This window comes from Caretta caretta, chromosome 11, assembly GCF_965140235.1.
Source record: "Caretta caretta isolate rCarCar2 chromosome 11, rCarCar1.hap1, whole genome shotgun sequence".
NCBI classification, from domain to species: domain Eukaryota; kingdom Metazoa; phylum Chordata; order Testudines; family Cheloniidae; genus Caretta; species Caretta caretta.
In genome coordinates this window covers 38,675,706-38,692,075 of record NC_134216.1, presented here as the reverse complement: position 1 = coordinate 38,692,075, position 16,370 = coordinate 38,675,706, and the positions used below count along the sequence as shown (strand labels likewise).

Below are 16,370 nucleotides of genomic sequence, written 5' to 3'. Positions count from 1 at the left end.
AACAGGAGTGTTGTATGTATGACATGGGAGGCAACTGTCTCACTCTCAGTTCTCGTGAGGCCTCAGCAGCAGTACTGTATCCAGTTATGGGCACCATGTTTTATTAAAGATGTGGCCAAATTGGACAGAGTCCAGAGGAAAGCAATGAAAATTAAAAACTTTTTAGAAAACCTGACCTCTGAGGAAAGGTTAAAAACACTGGGCATGTTTAGTCTTGAGAAAATGAAGACTGAGGCGGGACCTGATAGCAAGTCTGCAAATATGTTAAGGGCTGTTATGAAGAGTATACTGATCAATTGTTCTCCATGTCCACTGAAGGTAGTACAAGAAGTGATGGGCTTAATCTGCAGCAAGGGAGATTTAGGTTAGATAGTAATAAAACTTTCTAACTATAAGGATAGTTAAGCTCTTGAATAGGCTTCCAAGGGAGGTTGTGAAATCCCCATAACTGGAGGTTTTTAAGAACAGATGAGGCAAACACCTGTAAGGGATGGTCTAATTATAGTTGGTCTTGCCTCATCGGGGGAAAAAGGGTATAGACTAGATGACCTTTTGAGAACCCTTCCAGCCCTACAGTTCTGTGATTCTATGGGCAACCTGTTGAGTACTCAAATGGATGGGGAGAAAGCATAGAATGAATGAAAATAATAGAGTTGCACACATTCCTTTGAAGTGACTAAATAAGGTGTACTACATGTATTTGGCCACATTTGGGAGCAAAGATGAATACACTCCCCAAGAAACATACACAGAACATTCAGTATCAGGGGAAATCTAGAACTACGTGGTAATAATCAATACATCAAAGAGAGGAAAGGCAGATTTTCACACTTCCCAGGTCTGGTTCTGCCCAGGCAAAAAGCTAGTTAGGATCCAATCCTCGCACTCACCTAAATGTGTTTCTGAATAGTCTATGAAGAACCTTCCAGCTCCCCACCCTCCTATCTTAATACTATCTGTCATATGGAGGTTCCTCTGCCCCTTAATCCCAACCTCCTAGAGCTGTTGGTTCATCAGGCCCAGTAACCTCTGTGCCCCTAGCTCATATTAATTGGCACGTTAGTCCCTACGGATATTATTTAAGTATCTGACTGGCCTAAACTGATTCCTGGACAGGGTTAAAATAGATTCCTTTTGGCCAGGGTTAAAATACAACTAATTTGCTCAGAGGCAAACATTTTATCATCCCAAGCTGCTTTCCTAGGTTCCCAGGTGAAGTAGATAGGCCACGTTAGAAAGACTGTGTAATACACACACAGCTTGCAGTGTCCTTGGCAGTAGAGAAAAGGCAGAATTTGGTTATAAGTGAATATATGGTGTGACAGGGTTGGGCCAGATGGCTATAGGAGAGTAATAGAAGGCAGATATAGTAGCCCCAGGCTAAGTAGGTCCCTTTTCTTTGGGTAAGGTAACAGGGAAGGTTCCAGAACAATCAGGAACCTTCTGGAGATAATTAAGACAGGCTGATTAGAACACCTGCAGCCAATCAAGAAGCTGCTAGAATCAATTAAGGCAGGCTAATCAGGGCACCTGGGTTTTAAAAAGGAGCTCACTTCAGTTTGTGGTGTGTGTGTGAGGAGCTGGGAGCAAGAGGCACTAGGAGCTGAGAGTGAGAACGCAGACAGTTGGAGAACTGAGGTGTACAAGCATTTCAGACACAAGTAGGAAAGTCCTATGGGGAGGATAAAGAAGGTGTTGGGAGGAGGCCATGGGGAAGTAGCCCAGGGAGTTGTAGCTGTTGCACATCTGTTCCAGGAGGCACTCTAGACAGCTGCATTCCACAGGGCCCTGGGCTGGAACCCGGAGTAGAGGGCGGGCCCGGGTTCCCCCCAAATCCTCCCTACTCCTGGTCAGACACAGGAGGAGTCGACCTGGACTGTGAATTCAGAAAAACGGCCAAGCTGAGGGCTGCCGTGAAGCTCCAAGGCGAGCAAATTTGCCAATAAGCGCAAGACCCACCAAGGTAGAGCAGGAACTTTGTCACAATGGAGATTCTACGCTGGGGCTATAGGACATAGACAAGGCCATATCTGGCTCTCTAGCTCCCAAACTAACTCCACACAAGCTGTGCAGTCACCTAAATCCTGACCTGGACTAAAGAGCGCCCGTGTGCCTGACATTGCTACGCTACAGTGATCATCATGAGTCATCTAAGGCCACATGGGTCCCTTCCATCTACAGACAAGCCCAAACTGCTGGAATGTTAGCTGGTGAGCTGCCCACTGGGGAGGGAGAGATGAGTGATTTTCCCCCATGGTGCAGTTCTTGCTGATTGAATTATGCTGGGTCAAAATGAACCTTAAGTTTTATCTGAGTATATAAGTTTGGTTTAGGACTGGTACACATGAGAAGCCCAGTTTGGGAAGAAAAGATTTGTTAAATATGGAGGAGTCTGCTCTACAGTTCTATGAAGGATCTAGAACCCTGCCACACTGTACTTGTCTTCCAAAGGTTGTTATTCATTTTGGGCCTGCTCCCATGGAAATCTGTGAGAGATTTTTACTATTGACATCAATGAGAGCAGAATAGAATTCTTTGTTAATTATTCAATTTTTCCCTTTCACCCAGCAATTTGACACCCTTGTTGGAGAGGGTGGAGGCCAGATGAGTGGAGGTCAGAAACAAAGGATAGCTATTGCTCGAGCCCTTGTCCGAAACCCTAAAATCCTGCTACTAGATATGGCCACATCAGCATTGGACAATGAAAGTGAAGCTATTGTCCAAGAAGCACTTCATAAGGTTTGCTATGTTATATCTGTAATCAGTATTAACGGGACAGAAATACATTTTCAAAGCATTGTGTGGAAGATACTTTTGTACTGTTATAAACTATTGTTTGACCTTTTTTAAAGAATCTCAGCAGTGACAGAGAATTGCTGTTAACATTTTCAATCTAGCTGAAACATTAAAAAAAATCTGTAGAGCTGTCGATAAAAGTTCTATTAATCCTTTACATTAAAGTTCCAAAATGGGCATTTGAAATTATACACAATAAGAAAGATTTTATATAAATGAGAGCTGATAGTCATTGTGCACAGTCTATCAATATGAAAGTCCACAATGTAGCTTTTCTATGGATTTCAATGGTTGACTATTTTGGAATCAAAATGTGAACATTCATATTTTGAGCTTATATTTCAAAAACCTTTTGCTCAGAAATGCTCCTATTTTTTCCTCAGAAATCAGCTTGATCATGGGGGGTCCATTTATGAGTGAAAAATTCATGCAATGAGATAAAAATTTTGGCAAAATGGGTCTAACTTAGCATTTGTAGCAAAGTGAAATAACTCAGATTTTAAGTAATTTTGTTTTTCATTATGAATATAAAAAACCTTTTGCCATGAACAAACTGTGATCTCTTTTTGTAAACAGAGGCCAAAATTTTCAAACTTGGTTGCTTCATGTCCAAGGTCTGCTGTGCTGAAGGGGTCACTGAATATCCTCAATGGTTCATGGCCCATAGAGGTCTCAGGAAACTTCACATAAACTTAGGGATTTTTTTTCACAGATCAGATGGCATTTCTTCTCACGAACAACATGGTTGCAATGGATTATCTGAACAAATGTTATCTGTTCCCTTTGTTAGGTCAGGGAACAATGTATCTGTGGGAATGGTGCATTCAGAGCAAGGTAACCATGTCTGCAGAGCATCTGTCAAGTGCCAAACATACTACTGCCTATGATCTGAGTCAGAAAGGGGTGGATCAGTGTGATCAGTCACTCAGGCCCTCATTGCATATCTGATTTCTGCCGAGTGAGGTTACCTGGACTTGGACTTGTTTTAACTTGTAGCAAACAGTTGTGTGAGACTTTGGTCCATGACAGGCAAGGACCCATGATGCTATCAGATGCTTCTTTCACACTAGAGTTAAGGCTTCCTCTGTGCCTTTTTCTTCATTTTGTTTAATACCCTAGCAATTAAGTGCAAGGCCAGGGTGAACTCTGTTGCTTGGACAGGAGCCTGGCAAACTTGCTTTTCAGCTCTGCGGGCTCTTTCCAGGGAACAACCTTGCATTCTTCCCCTAAGCCAAGATCTTTTGCCCCAGCAGGGAGATTGGGTAGTGCACCCAAACATCCAGGGCACCTAGGTCAAGATGACACTTCTTCCAGAGAGCAAATACAATGCTGCTAGAGTCCAGAAAGTCTCCACAGGGGAAATAATTATGTTTCCAAGCAGACTGTTTAAGAAACTCATCCAAAACAAATATTTTGATCCATTCTCTTGTCCAGTTTTGGCTGCCTTTAATCTCTGATGTCTAAGAAGGTGAAGGGGTTGCTCACCAAGGTAACTCTTGCTCTCTGATTATACTGGTTCTCCAGTGCCTCATGGACCCTCCTTCTTCTTCTTCTCTACTTCAGAGCTCACGTTCCAAAGCTTCTGGAGTTAGAGAGAAACTGAGGGACAGTTTGAAGAGGCATGTTATTTACATCTTTGATCAGTGGAATATAAGGGTCTAGGGAGCTGAGTGTGACCCCTAACTGCTTAAAAAAGTTTTGTGGTGCACAGATATTATGGTGATGCGAGCCCTTTACACACCCAGATAGATTGACTGTATCCTAGGCACATGGTTCTTACAGAGTGGTTCTGAGGAGGCAATAAATTCACAGAGCATGAGTTACCTTGATAAGTGATCCCTTTTCATTGATTGCATGATCATTCTTGAAATCAGAGAGTTCTTATCAGTTTCCATATGCACCTCAGCTCCAGCTTAATTTTACTTTAAAAGCCTTGAACCTTTTAATTACCATTCAAATGAGCATCCATTACCCTTAGATGTCGTATCTTTGGTAATAATTATTTATATAGCACTGCAAATGTATGTGGTGCTCTATAATACGTTCAGAAGTACTTACAGTCCAAGGGCCATGTCCTGAGACATGCTGAGGTCAGTGGGAGAGATTGGTGCTCAGCAGGGGCTTGATCCAAAGCCTATTTAAGTCAGTTTTTTACTTATGGATCATGCTCCAGGTGCTCAGCTCAGCATCTCTCAGGATATCAGGTTGCTGTCCTAATAATAACATTGTTCCTCCTCTCTCCCTCTCTCAGGCTCGCCTTGGGCGCACTGCAATCTCCATAGCTCATCGTCTGTCCACAGTCAAAGCCACTGATGTCATCATTGGGTTTGAGCATGGAAGGGCGGTCGAGAGAGGAACACATGAGGAGCTACTGGAAAGGAAAGGGGTTTATTTCACACTGGTGACCTTGCAGAGCCAAGGAGACAAGGCACTTACTGAAACAGCAGAGGAAAGCAAGTGTTTTATTTTGTTTTTATGAAGTTAAGTTAAATCCCACAGAACACAGAGCATCTATAGATTCCTTTATCAGTGTTAGTTGATTGTTCTCCTTTGGTTTTTCTCAAGGCTGAATTTTAGCGTCCATAAAAGTGATATATCGATAGCACTGGTCAGAATGTGTTTTTTGCACATTTGTGCTGAGCAACCTTCCTCATACAGATCTGTCAGCATATACCATTTTTGACCCGCAATACACTGGCATTTTATTGACAGTTTGGCCATGTTGTATTAGAAAAACAGACAAATTATGGAGTATGCCAAGACCACCCTATTTGTTTTACTAGTGATCTGAGGCAGAAGTAAAAAGCTAATATAATGACCTGTTGTACTGCTATGAAACAACAGACTGTGATTATCTTTGAGGATGAAAGCATTTCCTGCCACTTAACAACTTGTAGTACCAAAATGTTGAAACACCCTTACTAGCCACACCCACAGTTTCAAAATACGATTGTCATGGGGTTCATATTAAATTTACCTAACTTTACTATGTCAAATAAATTAATATAAAATGTATAGTATTCTAAGGCATAGTGGCAAAGATGAATTGCATTCCTTTTGTTAATGTAATCTACAAAATATTCCAGCTATGAATTGGAGACATTTTTTTGTTTTGCAAATAAACAATTGGTTTAGCTCAATTTTAATACAAACTAAGGAGCTTCTAACATTATATTTTACAATTGCAGGAAATAACTTGCTTGCTATGCCAAACCTTAAGAAAGTCCCGTCTTTTAGCCGTGGGAGCTATCAAGGAAGCTTCCGGTAAGCCTTTAAAACACTGACACCTCTTGATACATTTCCAGACGTTTGTATTCTTTGGTGACTTCCTAAATCACATGATGCTGAGGCTGCACTGCCTTGGATGGTGCAGAACAGGGTGAGAGAATGCTGCAAACACCTTCACTAAAGCACATAGAGGCATAGCAGGTGTGGAAATGTATAGACTGCATACTAAGACATCCAAGCCCATGAAGTCAATGAAACGACTCCTACATTTAGTCTCTCTCCACTCTATGTGCACTCTAATCTTATGGCCTCCTGCTCAAAGGGTGTAGGATTTGGGTGAAAACTGGGGGTGGCCACAGGTGGATTGTCTTATAGTTCTCAGGGCTCCCTGCTAAGGCACAAAATGACCATCAGGCAAGACAAGTTTTACTCCTGCTTTACAACAGTACATGAGGCTGGGAATTAGCACTTGCATCTATTCACATTAATAGCTTACTCTCTTGCACTCATACAGCAGACCTTGGTTTATGCAAGTGCAGGATCAGGGGCTTTAATTTGTGTAGCCATTTATGTTGACTATACAAGCCTTCTCATTCATCTTATACTATACTGACTGATGAAGATGGCCACTCTGTTGAAGATATAAGACCAAACCCTGCCCTGTGTTGCATAGGTAGTGGAAGATGGTATCCAGTACCTCTTCATCCCACACTGAAGGCAGTCAGGATTCTGGCATAATGTTTTCATATTTATGTACGATGTCCATGCATATATTCATATGCGTACTCTAGTTAAATCAGTCCAATAACGTGGAAAAAATTACTTGCTGTGGAATGTATTGATACATTTGAGGAATCTTGACATTCTGTCTGAGAAGATACATCTTAGTGTTAACACACAAGGGCATTTTTGTTACCAGTTCTACCCAGGATCAAGCATTAAAGATTATAATCAATGGGCCAGATCCTGAGTGGAGCAGCCAGCCCCAGATGCCATTCACCTTAATGGGAGTTGCGGGTACTCAGCTGATAATTTAGAAATAGATTACAAAGAAACCAATACTCCTCTCTTCTGCATTGCTATCGAAACATTTATGAAAAATGACAGCAGGGTCTGCTTGGATTTCACAACTCACTTCTGTCTCTGTCAAATCCTCTTTCTATACAACAAATTTTGTTTACTTTAGACAGGGATGATTCAGACGACACTGCCAAAGTAGCAGTTGTAGACTGGGGCACCCTACTGTCACGGATAGGTGGAAAATTACAGTATGCTGTTGAGTGCTCATGCTCCAGTACTGTGCCTGTGGAGTACAGCTACTGTGTAGTGACTGAGGGCCCTGTGGTGAAACTGACTAGAGTACCTTGCGGGCGGAGAATACCTCCACTTTTCTGTGGCCTTGGCAAACGTATTGCAAGTTTAACAGGAAACACCCAACCACTATTTCCCTAATTTCCCCACAAATACAAGCTGGAGTTTTAGATCTAAGAGAACAAGGTGCAGTATATGAACCTGAATAGAAGTATCTATGTCTGTTGTGGAATTCCTCCTTCCCATAGTTTAGGAGACTGAGGAAGATGGCAGCATGAAAGGCAATTTTAGGCCTTTGCAGTCATAGAGTTTGCAGGAGTCGTCAGCTTTGCTTCAACAAGCTCTGATTTCAGGCTCTGATATAAGCCAGGATAAAAACTGACCCAGTCTTCAAAACACATATTGTGTCATTCAGCCCATGAAGAACAGACCTTCTCACCTTTCTGTTTCACAGAGCTTCAGTTCGACAGCGTTCCAGGTCTCAGCTCTCTAATGTAGTACCAAGCCATCCATTATTAATCACTGCAGACCAGTCAGACGCTGTGTATCAAAAGTATCAATATGAAGAAGGCGCATCTACACAAAAGGTCAGACATCATCATTCATTATTAGATTGCTGATAGATAAAGCATGTTTTTACATCTTTTGGCCCTGATAATAATATACAGATAAGTATTTCTGTTATAGGTGGTTGTTGGTAGATATAGCATCTTGCATGTATCCTTTTTTATATTTAAACAAAGATATTACTCCAGGCCTCTACTCTCTCTGAGGTAAGTGCTGCATTGGATGGCACCTAGTACGTATATAGCCACATGCAAAGCCTTACACAGAGTAAGTCTGGCGATCTGGCTGTAGGTGAGGTTGAAGTGAACATATAAAAGCAGGTACAGGTTACATGAGGGGAAATGCTCATTTTGTGGAGTATAACAGTTGCTCAGAGGTAGAAATTGCACTGTTTGTTCATTATGGAGCAAGTACCCAATATCTGTGGACACGTGGTAGTCCTTAGACAGTGTAACTGGGGCTTCATTCTGAGACCACTGAAGTAAATGGGAAAGTCTTGGTGACATCACTGGGCTTTGGATCGGTCTCCTGGTGTGGTTCAGCTGCATGGAAGATCAGGGCAGGATGCCTTAAAATGGCCAGTTCAGAACTAACTATTCAGGAATATGCACAGTGGTGATTTACATCCCGCCCTGAAGCTGCCAGCATCAATTCCAAGCACTTCATCAGCTCTGTATAGGGCAGTGTGGAAAGTGGCACTGTTGCTCCCAGCACCGTGCCAGGGTAAACAGAGGACTCCAGTCATCAGGGCTCTCGCACCTTTGGCTTTCACCAACCCCATAGGAAAAAGGAAAAAATAGAACATTCGTCTACCCCTCCTCCCTTGTATTTCTGGTGAAAAGATGTGCAAAAAGGTCCATTTCCAGGAAACTGAGCTGAAATAAATGAGCAGGGCTCAGCACAGTAAGTGTTGTAATAGCCATTGTCTCCTAAATCAAAGAATAAGGTAGGGAATCATTTGATGATGAATCTTCTGCACTTACTAGGAGTAATTATGAGCATTCTTGCACCTGGCGTGCAGACAATTCACACAATGTGAGGTGAAATTAGTGTATAACTCTGAGGCCTCCTTTTTGTTCTAATTGTAATGTATGCCTATTCATCCCCCACACAGTGTCTACTCAATGCCTACAACCACAGTGTTTTGAAATACTACTTAAGAATTTGCCATGAACAATACAATAAATCACCTTGAGAGGAAATAATTTGAGGGCTCTGTAATGGCTCTTGCAGCCCTAGTGTTCTGGAGGGAGGAGAAGGTGAACTGCCTGAACGGCGGTGGCTGGAAGCATAATGCCAGCATAGGGAAGCAGCAAGCGTAAAGATCTTCTTGACCCCGGGTGTAACTCCACTGGAGTCAGGGAAGTTACCCCAGGGATCCATGTCCCATTGTCTCCTGACATGTTGGAGGGAATGTGTTCTGAGGCACACCTGTGACAGCAGGCCCCACCAGGGAGCACAAGGCACTCTTATTAGGGCTGTTTCCTGTGCAAGGATAATGGAAAGAAAGTGGCTCCCTCTCTGCACTTTTTCTTATGGCCACTGAAGCCCTAAGTGTGGCAATTATATAATTAAGAGGCATGCCAACATTCTACTATTGAGTAAGGATTTTACTACCAGTGAGTGGCAGAGAGAGATTCCTATAAAGCCTATTAAATACCAGTTTGAAAGAAAATGTATACCATAGAAATGAAGTGTCTGTGTCTGTGTTCATTTTAATACTTCCCAAAAGAATTTCAGCTTGTTTTTCAACCTTTCCATCATGATATTTCTCTAAAAAGCCTAGGCCTCTCTTGAGCACTGAATCCTACGAAACCATGTGGAAGTTTCAATCCAGATCTATGAGTGGATGGCTCAGCTGGGAGCACACAGGTTTTCTGTACCTCCCTCTTGGCTCTGCTTTCAGAACTAGGAAAACCTAGGACCACCATTGCCTAGGCCTTCTGGCTCGGTCATATTTGCTCATAATACAAGTTGTAGCTGAGAGAGAGAGATAGTTATCTGGTGATCTGAATACAGAGAGTATACTTATGCTCCCAAGAACAATGGGAGCCCCTGTGTGTGGCTCTTACTAACTTCCACACAGTAGTAGGAGGTGAGCTGCCTCTCTGGCATTGTCCCTTCCCCTTCTAGGCCCGAACAGAAGACTCTCCATAGAGTCAGGGTTTCCACAGGTTATGGGGACTGTGCAGGCTGGGGCTGGGAGTGGAGGCTTAGTGATAGGGGGTATAGGGGCTACACTTCATTCCAGCACCAGCCACTCAAATATTGCCCGGGAAATACACTCTGTGTATGGTTTGGGGGTGTTGATTGTCAGCCTGCTCAGAAGCAACACGACTATGATGCCACTCTAATAAAAACACAATTTAAAAAAAAATCTGACCATGGTGAAGTAGCATGCTGAAGCTATAGTGTCTGGAAATTATCTGCAGATGTGCAGTGCACAGGTCTGAGCAGGATCACATGAGCTGTGAAGTGGAGCTTACTAAAGGAACCCTAATGCGGGGAGATGAATCTCTGATCGGTGTCATTGAGGGAATGTTTATGCTTCATAAATCAAATATATTTTGTTAGCAGACATTTGAGGAGGAAGAAGAGGAAGTGGAGCCTGCACCAGTCACCAGGATTTTGAAATACAATACTCCTGAGTGGCCTTATATGTTGTTTGGATCCGCTGGCGCAGCTATGAATGGGGCAGTCAATCCACTCTATGCTCTATTATTCAGTCAGATTCTTGCGGTAAGTCATGCTAATATTTTAAAATTCATCAGTAGGGTTGGTTATTACTCTTACACCTTTAGAGCTTATAGCAGGCAAGAGTGGATGAACAAATGGAGACAGGAACTACTAAATGCTAATCTCAGTGCTGACATTGTCATCTTGGGTGAGTCTTTTAACCTCTCTGCCTTATCTTCTGAGTCAGGCAAGTGGGGATAATCCTTCTTACCTACCTGAGCAGGGTGATCTGATGAGGAAGAACCTGTTCCTGCTCTAGTCTATTGTACATAGCTTTGTATGCCACTCCCATCACCATAGTATTTAATCAACTTTGCAGAAGCATGTTACGCAATGTGACTAACATCTGTCAAGTGTGGTGCCTTCTTTCTGTCAGCTTCTCCCTAAGGGGAAAAAAGTGTGTGTGCAGTGTAACATAATGTGTTGGTATCTTGGGGTGTTTTGTATCAGTATATTCTGCTCTGTGCTCGCATAAGAGGTGGCATAGTCAGAGAAGTGTGTCTTACACTTGGAACAGGAGATGGTGAGGTTTGTTATGGTTTCTGCAGGAGTTTGTTCCACAGCCTTGGACCGACCCCCAAGAAAGCTCTATCTCCTGCTCAGATGAGCTTTACCTAATTAATTAGGGCATGATTCATGGTCTTTCTGAAGTATATGAAAATCCTGCTATTGACTTCAATAAGACGATGATTCAGGCTCTAATTTATCTGTTCATGTTTGTAAAGTATTCTGTATGTGGAAACTGTTAGTGTTAATTGAATTGTTTCAAATACCATTTTTTTCAGGTAAAATGAAAAAAAATGTGAGAAAAATATCTACAACAAAATATTATTTCCCTTTTTAATTGTTTTTTAATCTGTCCTTTACTCTCAGCAGGAATTCACCTGTTACATGAATGTACTAACAGAGACAGGACCCAGGACTCTTGGCTTACTTAGCATCCACTCAGTGAAGATCACAGCTAATACAAATTCCTGTCTAGAAAATATATTACTGGGAAAATGGGGCCCAATCACTGCTAAACCATACCTATCTGTGTAGTTCCACAGTTCTCCTCCCATGGAAAATCAATGGTTTTCAGGATCAGGCCTATATTTTGACCACAAGTGTCAAAATGTAATAGAATATAGAGCACAATTAAAACACATCAGAATATGAAAATACCTTAAGGCTCTGGGCCTGAGCTTTTCCTGCAAGGTAGTGAGCACCTTGATCTCCCTGGATGAATTCCTCATCTACAAGGATTGGGTCCAATGGGAGCTGAAAATGCTCAGCACTTTGCATCCTTGAAGAATTAGGCCCCAAATGAGATACTTTAACAACCAACAGCCATGCTTTATTATCCATAGCCCTAAAATGTTTTTGCTGTTTTAGTGCAGGGCCAGGCAGACAGCCTGCTAATAGATGGAGCACACACCCTTCTCCAAGCGCTGTATGAATATCCTCACTGATGATGGTGATAGGCATGTTGGCTTGTGCTGGAGGAGAAATAAACTCAGGGAAGGGGGAGAAAACACATTTGTGAGTAGAAGAAGCCAAATCTAGGAGAAAGAGAGAAATGTTATTTGGAAAGTTCTCAGATGTTGCTATAAAAATAGACTGAGATTAAAAGAAATGAATCATAAAAAATAAAAGTGCCAGACAATATATTTAGAAAGAAGCCAGTTCATGAGTGCAGCAGAGACCATTGCTGCAAGCACAGAGCTGGCTTGTTCTACTTACATTACAAATAATAACAGTGCTTCTGACACACGAGCAAATAGCCCCCCTTCCATCCCAGCTGCACTGGCATCTACATAGTGGAATTTGTGAGAAGGGGGGTGCAGAGGGTCTGCACTATGGTCCCATTTCTGGTGAGACCTTCTGCATGTGTTTAAGTCTCAGTTGAGAAGAGCACTTATCCATGTGCTTACATCCCACTGACTGCTCCGGAATCAGGGCCTGTAACAGGAACCCCAGATTGAATTGTGATTGGCTTTGCCAGCATTCCCCCTCGGGCCCCTACAGAGTGCATGCTGCAGGAGTAACACTGCAGCCCTTTAACTGGGAGCAGATTGCATTCTCCTGTGTGCTCATCTAGCTTTGCCAGCTGGTGAGGAAAGGAAGCATGGCTATGACCCTCCCCTCAGAACATCTTCCTTGCAGCCTTTGGAGAAGCTTGCACCTGCACTAATATGGGAAGCAGTGGCATGACTTTAGCCAGCGTGGATGGCAAATGATGCAGAGTTTAAGGAAGGGAAGGTGCTTTGCACTCACTCCTTTCACTTGCACAGCTGGGGCTGGATCCTGCCCTATTGAAAATTTGTCATTTTGACTCCAATGGGAGGAGGATCAGACTTCTGGTCGCAGTCACCTATCATCTAGCCCTACAGAAGTAGTCAACTCAAATATATTTATAGCGTGTTTCAGTATAAATACTTACAGGAATGCACTCTTGTGCATTTGGGAAAATTTCAAACTCTTTCCCCTCATTTAGAGCTCTCATTAATTCTGGAAAGTAAAGTATACTTTAGCCTGTTTCAGAGCCATGTACTCTGATCCATAACACACTGTTAGTTTTATAAATTTATATTTCTGTTCCTTCAATAGACTTTCTGCTTCTACCATTTCAGATGAAGAAAGCTGGTTCCGAGAGCAATTGTAACATTAACACCTGCTGTGTGAGGATGATCTGTTCTCACACTTGCTGCGTTTTGTGCTGGTTATATGCACAAAATGCCCATTTTTATGAAGCATTTTTCATCCCATTTATATAAAGTTTAGACATATATTATGAGCTTATAATTCCATGTGGTGCAAGGCTACAGAAAAAGACTAGAACTAAGAGCAATTAGGTCTGTGTTCTAATCTAGATTCAGAGTGGGACATAATTTATTTGAGTCACTGACTTCAGCTTCTTGTGTCTCATTCAGCTCAGGTGTAAAATGGGACTAAATCCTATTGAGAAACAGATGCTAAATCCTAAGGTTTATCTTTCCAGCTATATAAATTACAAATATTTCCCAACATTGCTCACAGCCTGACAAATTAAGGATAAAATGAGCTATGTTGCATCAAGGGGACAAGAAGTGCAGCAGATGCACCCTTATATATCATGCTCTTATTATGATGGATTAATGAGAAGAGATTACATAAAAATGGGTGTTATTTTTTTAAATAAATGAAATTAAGTGTGGCCAAGTCATATGCTTTACTGTTGAAAGGTAATGGCAGAGCACAGACATTTGGAGCAGACTTTAATCTCTCAACACTAAATGCGAACCAGGCATCATCATTTTGGATTTTGCAGGGTTTAGTTTGTTGCCAGGGAGCTGATACTGAAAGTTAAAAATTACTTTGAAGAGGCTTTGCCAGTGGAAAATAACCATCCCTATGCAATTCCTATTCAGTTCCTTTCAAACAATTTTTATACATCACTTCTGAACTATAAATACATCGGGTGGCCTTTTAAGAGGAAGGCTTAAATGTATTTTGTGGAATTTTATTTGTTGCATCTGTAACTAAGAAGAAAATTCCAGCAGTCCTTTCTATTGTCAGCTATTTAGTTGCAAGAATTTAGGACAGTTCAGACGTAAATCTTAAAGGTCAAATCTGCAAGCTATTTTTAACCACTCCCAAGAGCTAAACATGTTGCTCTCTTGGAGGATTGGCAGATGTATAGTAATTTGACTTGTGAACCCCAGTTAGAATATTAGAACTATTGTCATTTTAGCAGAGAAGTCCAAACACAAGCTACCTACGAGCAGTAAAATAATTAACTGGTAGGTATTGCAACGGACAGTAACTCCTATGAACTGGAACTGCTGAAAGATGACTAGTGAGATTAGGACCATTACTTCATTGGCAATCAGTTTAATAGCAGTAGATAAAAAGATCAGACATAAAAAGAAGAGATAAAAGAACAGCATTTGGGAGGGGAAAATATTCCTAATTTGAGCTCTGGACATTTTTTCTAATGGATTCTCTTCCCAACCCACACTAAGAAGAGAGTGACTTATTTTCACGTTGGTTTAACAACACGTGGGACCTGTGTTCTCCCTTTGAAACATGCCTATATCTTCCATTAGCAGAATCAATGAGAGCTGTTCATGTGTACCAAAGGGAAAATTATCCTGATTTGAAAGTATGTACTTGGAATATAAGTACTTGATTTTGTACCTCCCAATGAGCCAACAGCTGTCATAGATTTTATGAGTGTTAAGGGAGTTGCTCTATTATTGCTTTACAGAAAGAAGAGAGTAATTGAGTCCACTAATCTTTTCCACAGCCTTGTGACTTCAGCCAGTATTCTCTGGATCACTATCACACCCCCCTTACCCTTTTCCAGAGTCGGGCGGAGAATTGTTTTGGATGTAATTAGCTACGTGCAGCAAATGGTATTACGCTCCGTGACTGCATGTAATATCTTTTGCCTCTGTTTTTATTCTCATTAACCTTATAGCAAGGGCCTTAACCAGGAAGAAAAGGCCAGACAAGGAGGGAGAAAATTTGTTCTTCTTAACTTCTGATGATAGGACAAGAAGCAATCGGCTTAACTTTCTAACTGTCAAGGTGGTTAAGCACTGAAATAAATTGCCTAGGGCAGCTGTGGAATCTCCATCATTGGAGATTTTTAAGAGCAGGTTAGACAAACACCTGTCACGGATGGTCTAGATAATACATAGTCCTGCCATGAGTGCAGGGGACTGGACTAGATGACCTCCTGAGGTCCCTTCCAGGCCTATGAGTCTATAATTCTATGACTTAGTTTAGGAAAATAAGAACTGCCATACTAATCTTAACAATGCCATCCAGTAGCCTGTCACTTATAGTGGCCAGTATGCGATGCTTCAGAGAAAAGTGTAAAACCCACATAAAGGGTAATTATTCCATGGGAAAATTTCTTCCAGCATTGAAGCTTGTTGCTTTTCAGTAGCAATTGAGGTGTATGGTTTTGTGGATAATTTCTTGTTCATTGGACACACTGTAGTAACTGTAGAGAGAGTACAAACAATAGCATGCCCTCAAGCTTTAGGCTGATACTTATGAGTTTGCAAGAGTACAATAAGGATCATTTACTTTTGCTTTTATTATACAGCGAGATGGTCCTGAACTGGACTATTGGATCCGAACCCCCTTGATCTTTGAGAAGATCTGGATTTGGATCCACACTTTGTGGCTGAGATCCCTCTCTACAAAGTACATCCAAAGTAGAACTTACTTCAGACCATGATCTGGATCTTATCCTTACACCTCAGGCTTCTCTCTTGTTATATTTGAGAGTCTGGCTCTTCACAAGCAAGCTGTCATAAGAGACTGGGAAGTTGGGACTTTAAATAAATGCAACCTAACTCAGAAACTAAAACATTTAGCAAATTTATAAGGCCGTTTTGTGCTCTAAGCTTGTCATATAAATCAACAGAAATCAAATGAAACCCATCTACTGAAACTGTGGTGTTTTGCACCTGGATTTCTCCTGGGGGTCTCTGTGAAAATCACAGAAACTCATAGTCAGACCATTCAGGTTTTCTAAAGGCAAGACCACACCCCAGGACCCAGCCCTTAATATAGAATAGAATATTAATATAAATGTGAGTAATGCAGTGAAATGAAATCCATGTCCATTCAAAATTTTAAAAGATTCTAAACAATTGGTTAAAATTTCTCCAGTATGTTTAGACGGATTCTGTTTATTTATATAGATGTACTGTAGTTCCAATTGTTTGTGAAATAATCAAGTAATAAAGACTGGT

The 16,370-nt window shown here is 41.6% G+C and overlaps 1 protein-coding gene across 2 annotated transcripts in view; it reads left to right on the top strand.

Moving 5' to 3' along the window:
- ABCB11 (ATP binding cassette subfamily B member 11) overlaps positions 1 to 16,370 on the top strand; it is a 69,354-nt gene that overhangs the window by 31,881 nt on the left and 21,103 nt on the right. Inside the window, exons 14-19 of one of the 2 annotated variants that reach the window (XM_048869326.2) lie at positions 2,569 to 2,739; positions 5,048 to 5,253; positions 5,824 to 5,855; positions 6,021 to 6,060; positions 7,790 to 7,922; positions 10,480 to 10,641. In XM_048869326.2, coding sequence (XP_048725283.1) covers positions 2,569 to 2,739; positions 5,048 to 5,253; positions 5,824 to 5,855; positions 6,021 to 6,060; positions 7,790 to 7,922; positions 10,480 to 10,641 — 744 coding nt within the window. Of the gene's footprint in view, positions 1 to 2,568; positions 2,740 to 5,047; positions 5,254 to 5,823; positions 5,856 to 5,984; positions 6,061 to 7,789; positions 7,923 to 10,479; positions 10,642 to 16,370 lie in introns of both variants that reach the window. The other variant, XM_048869325.2, reaches the window with a different exon arrangement.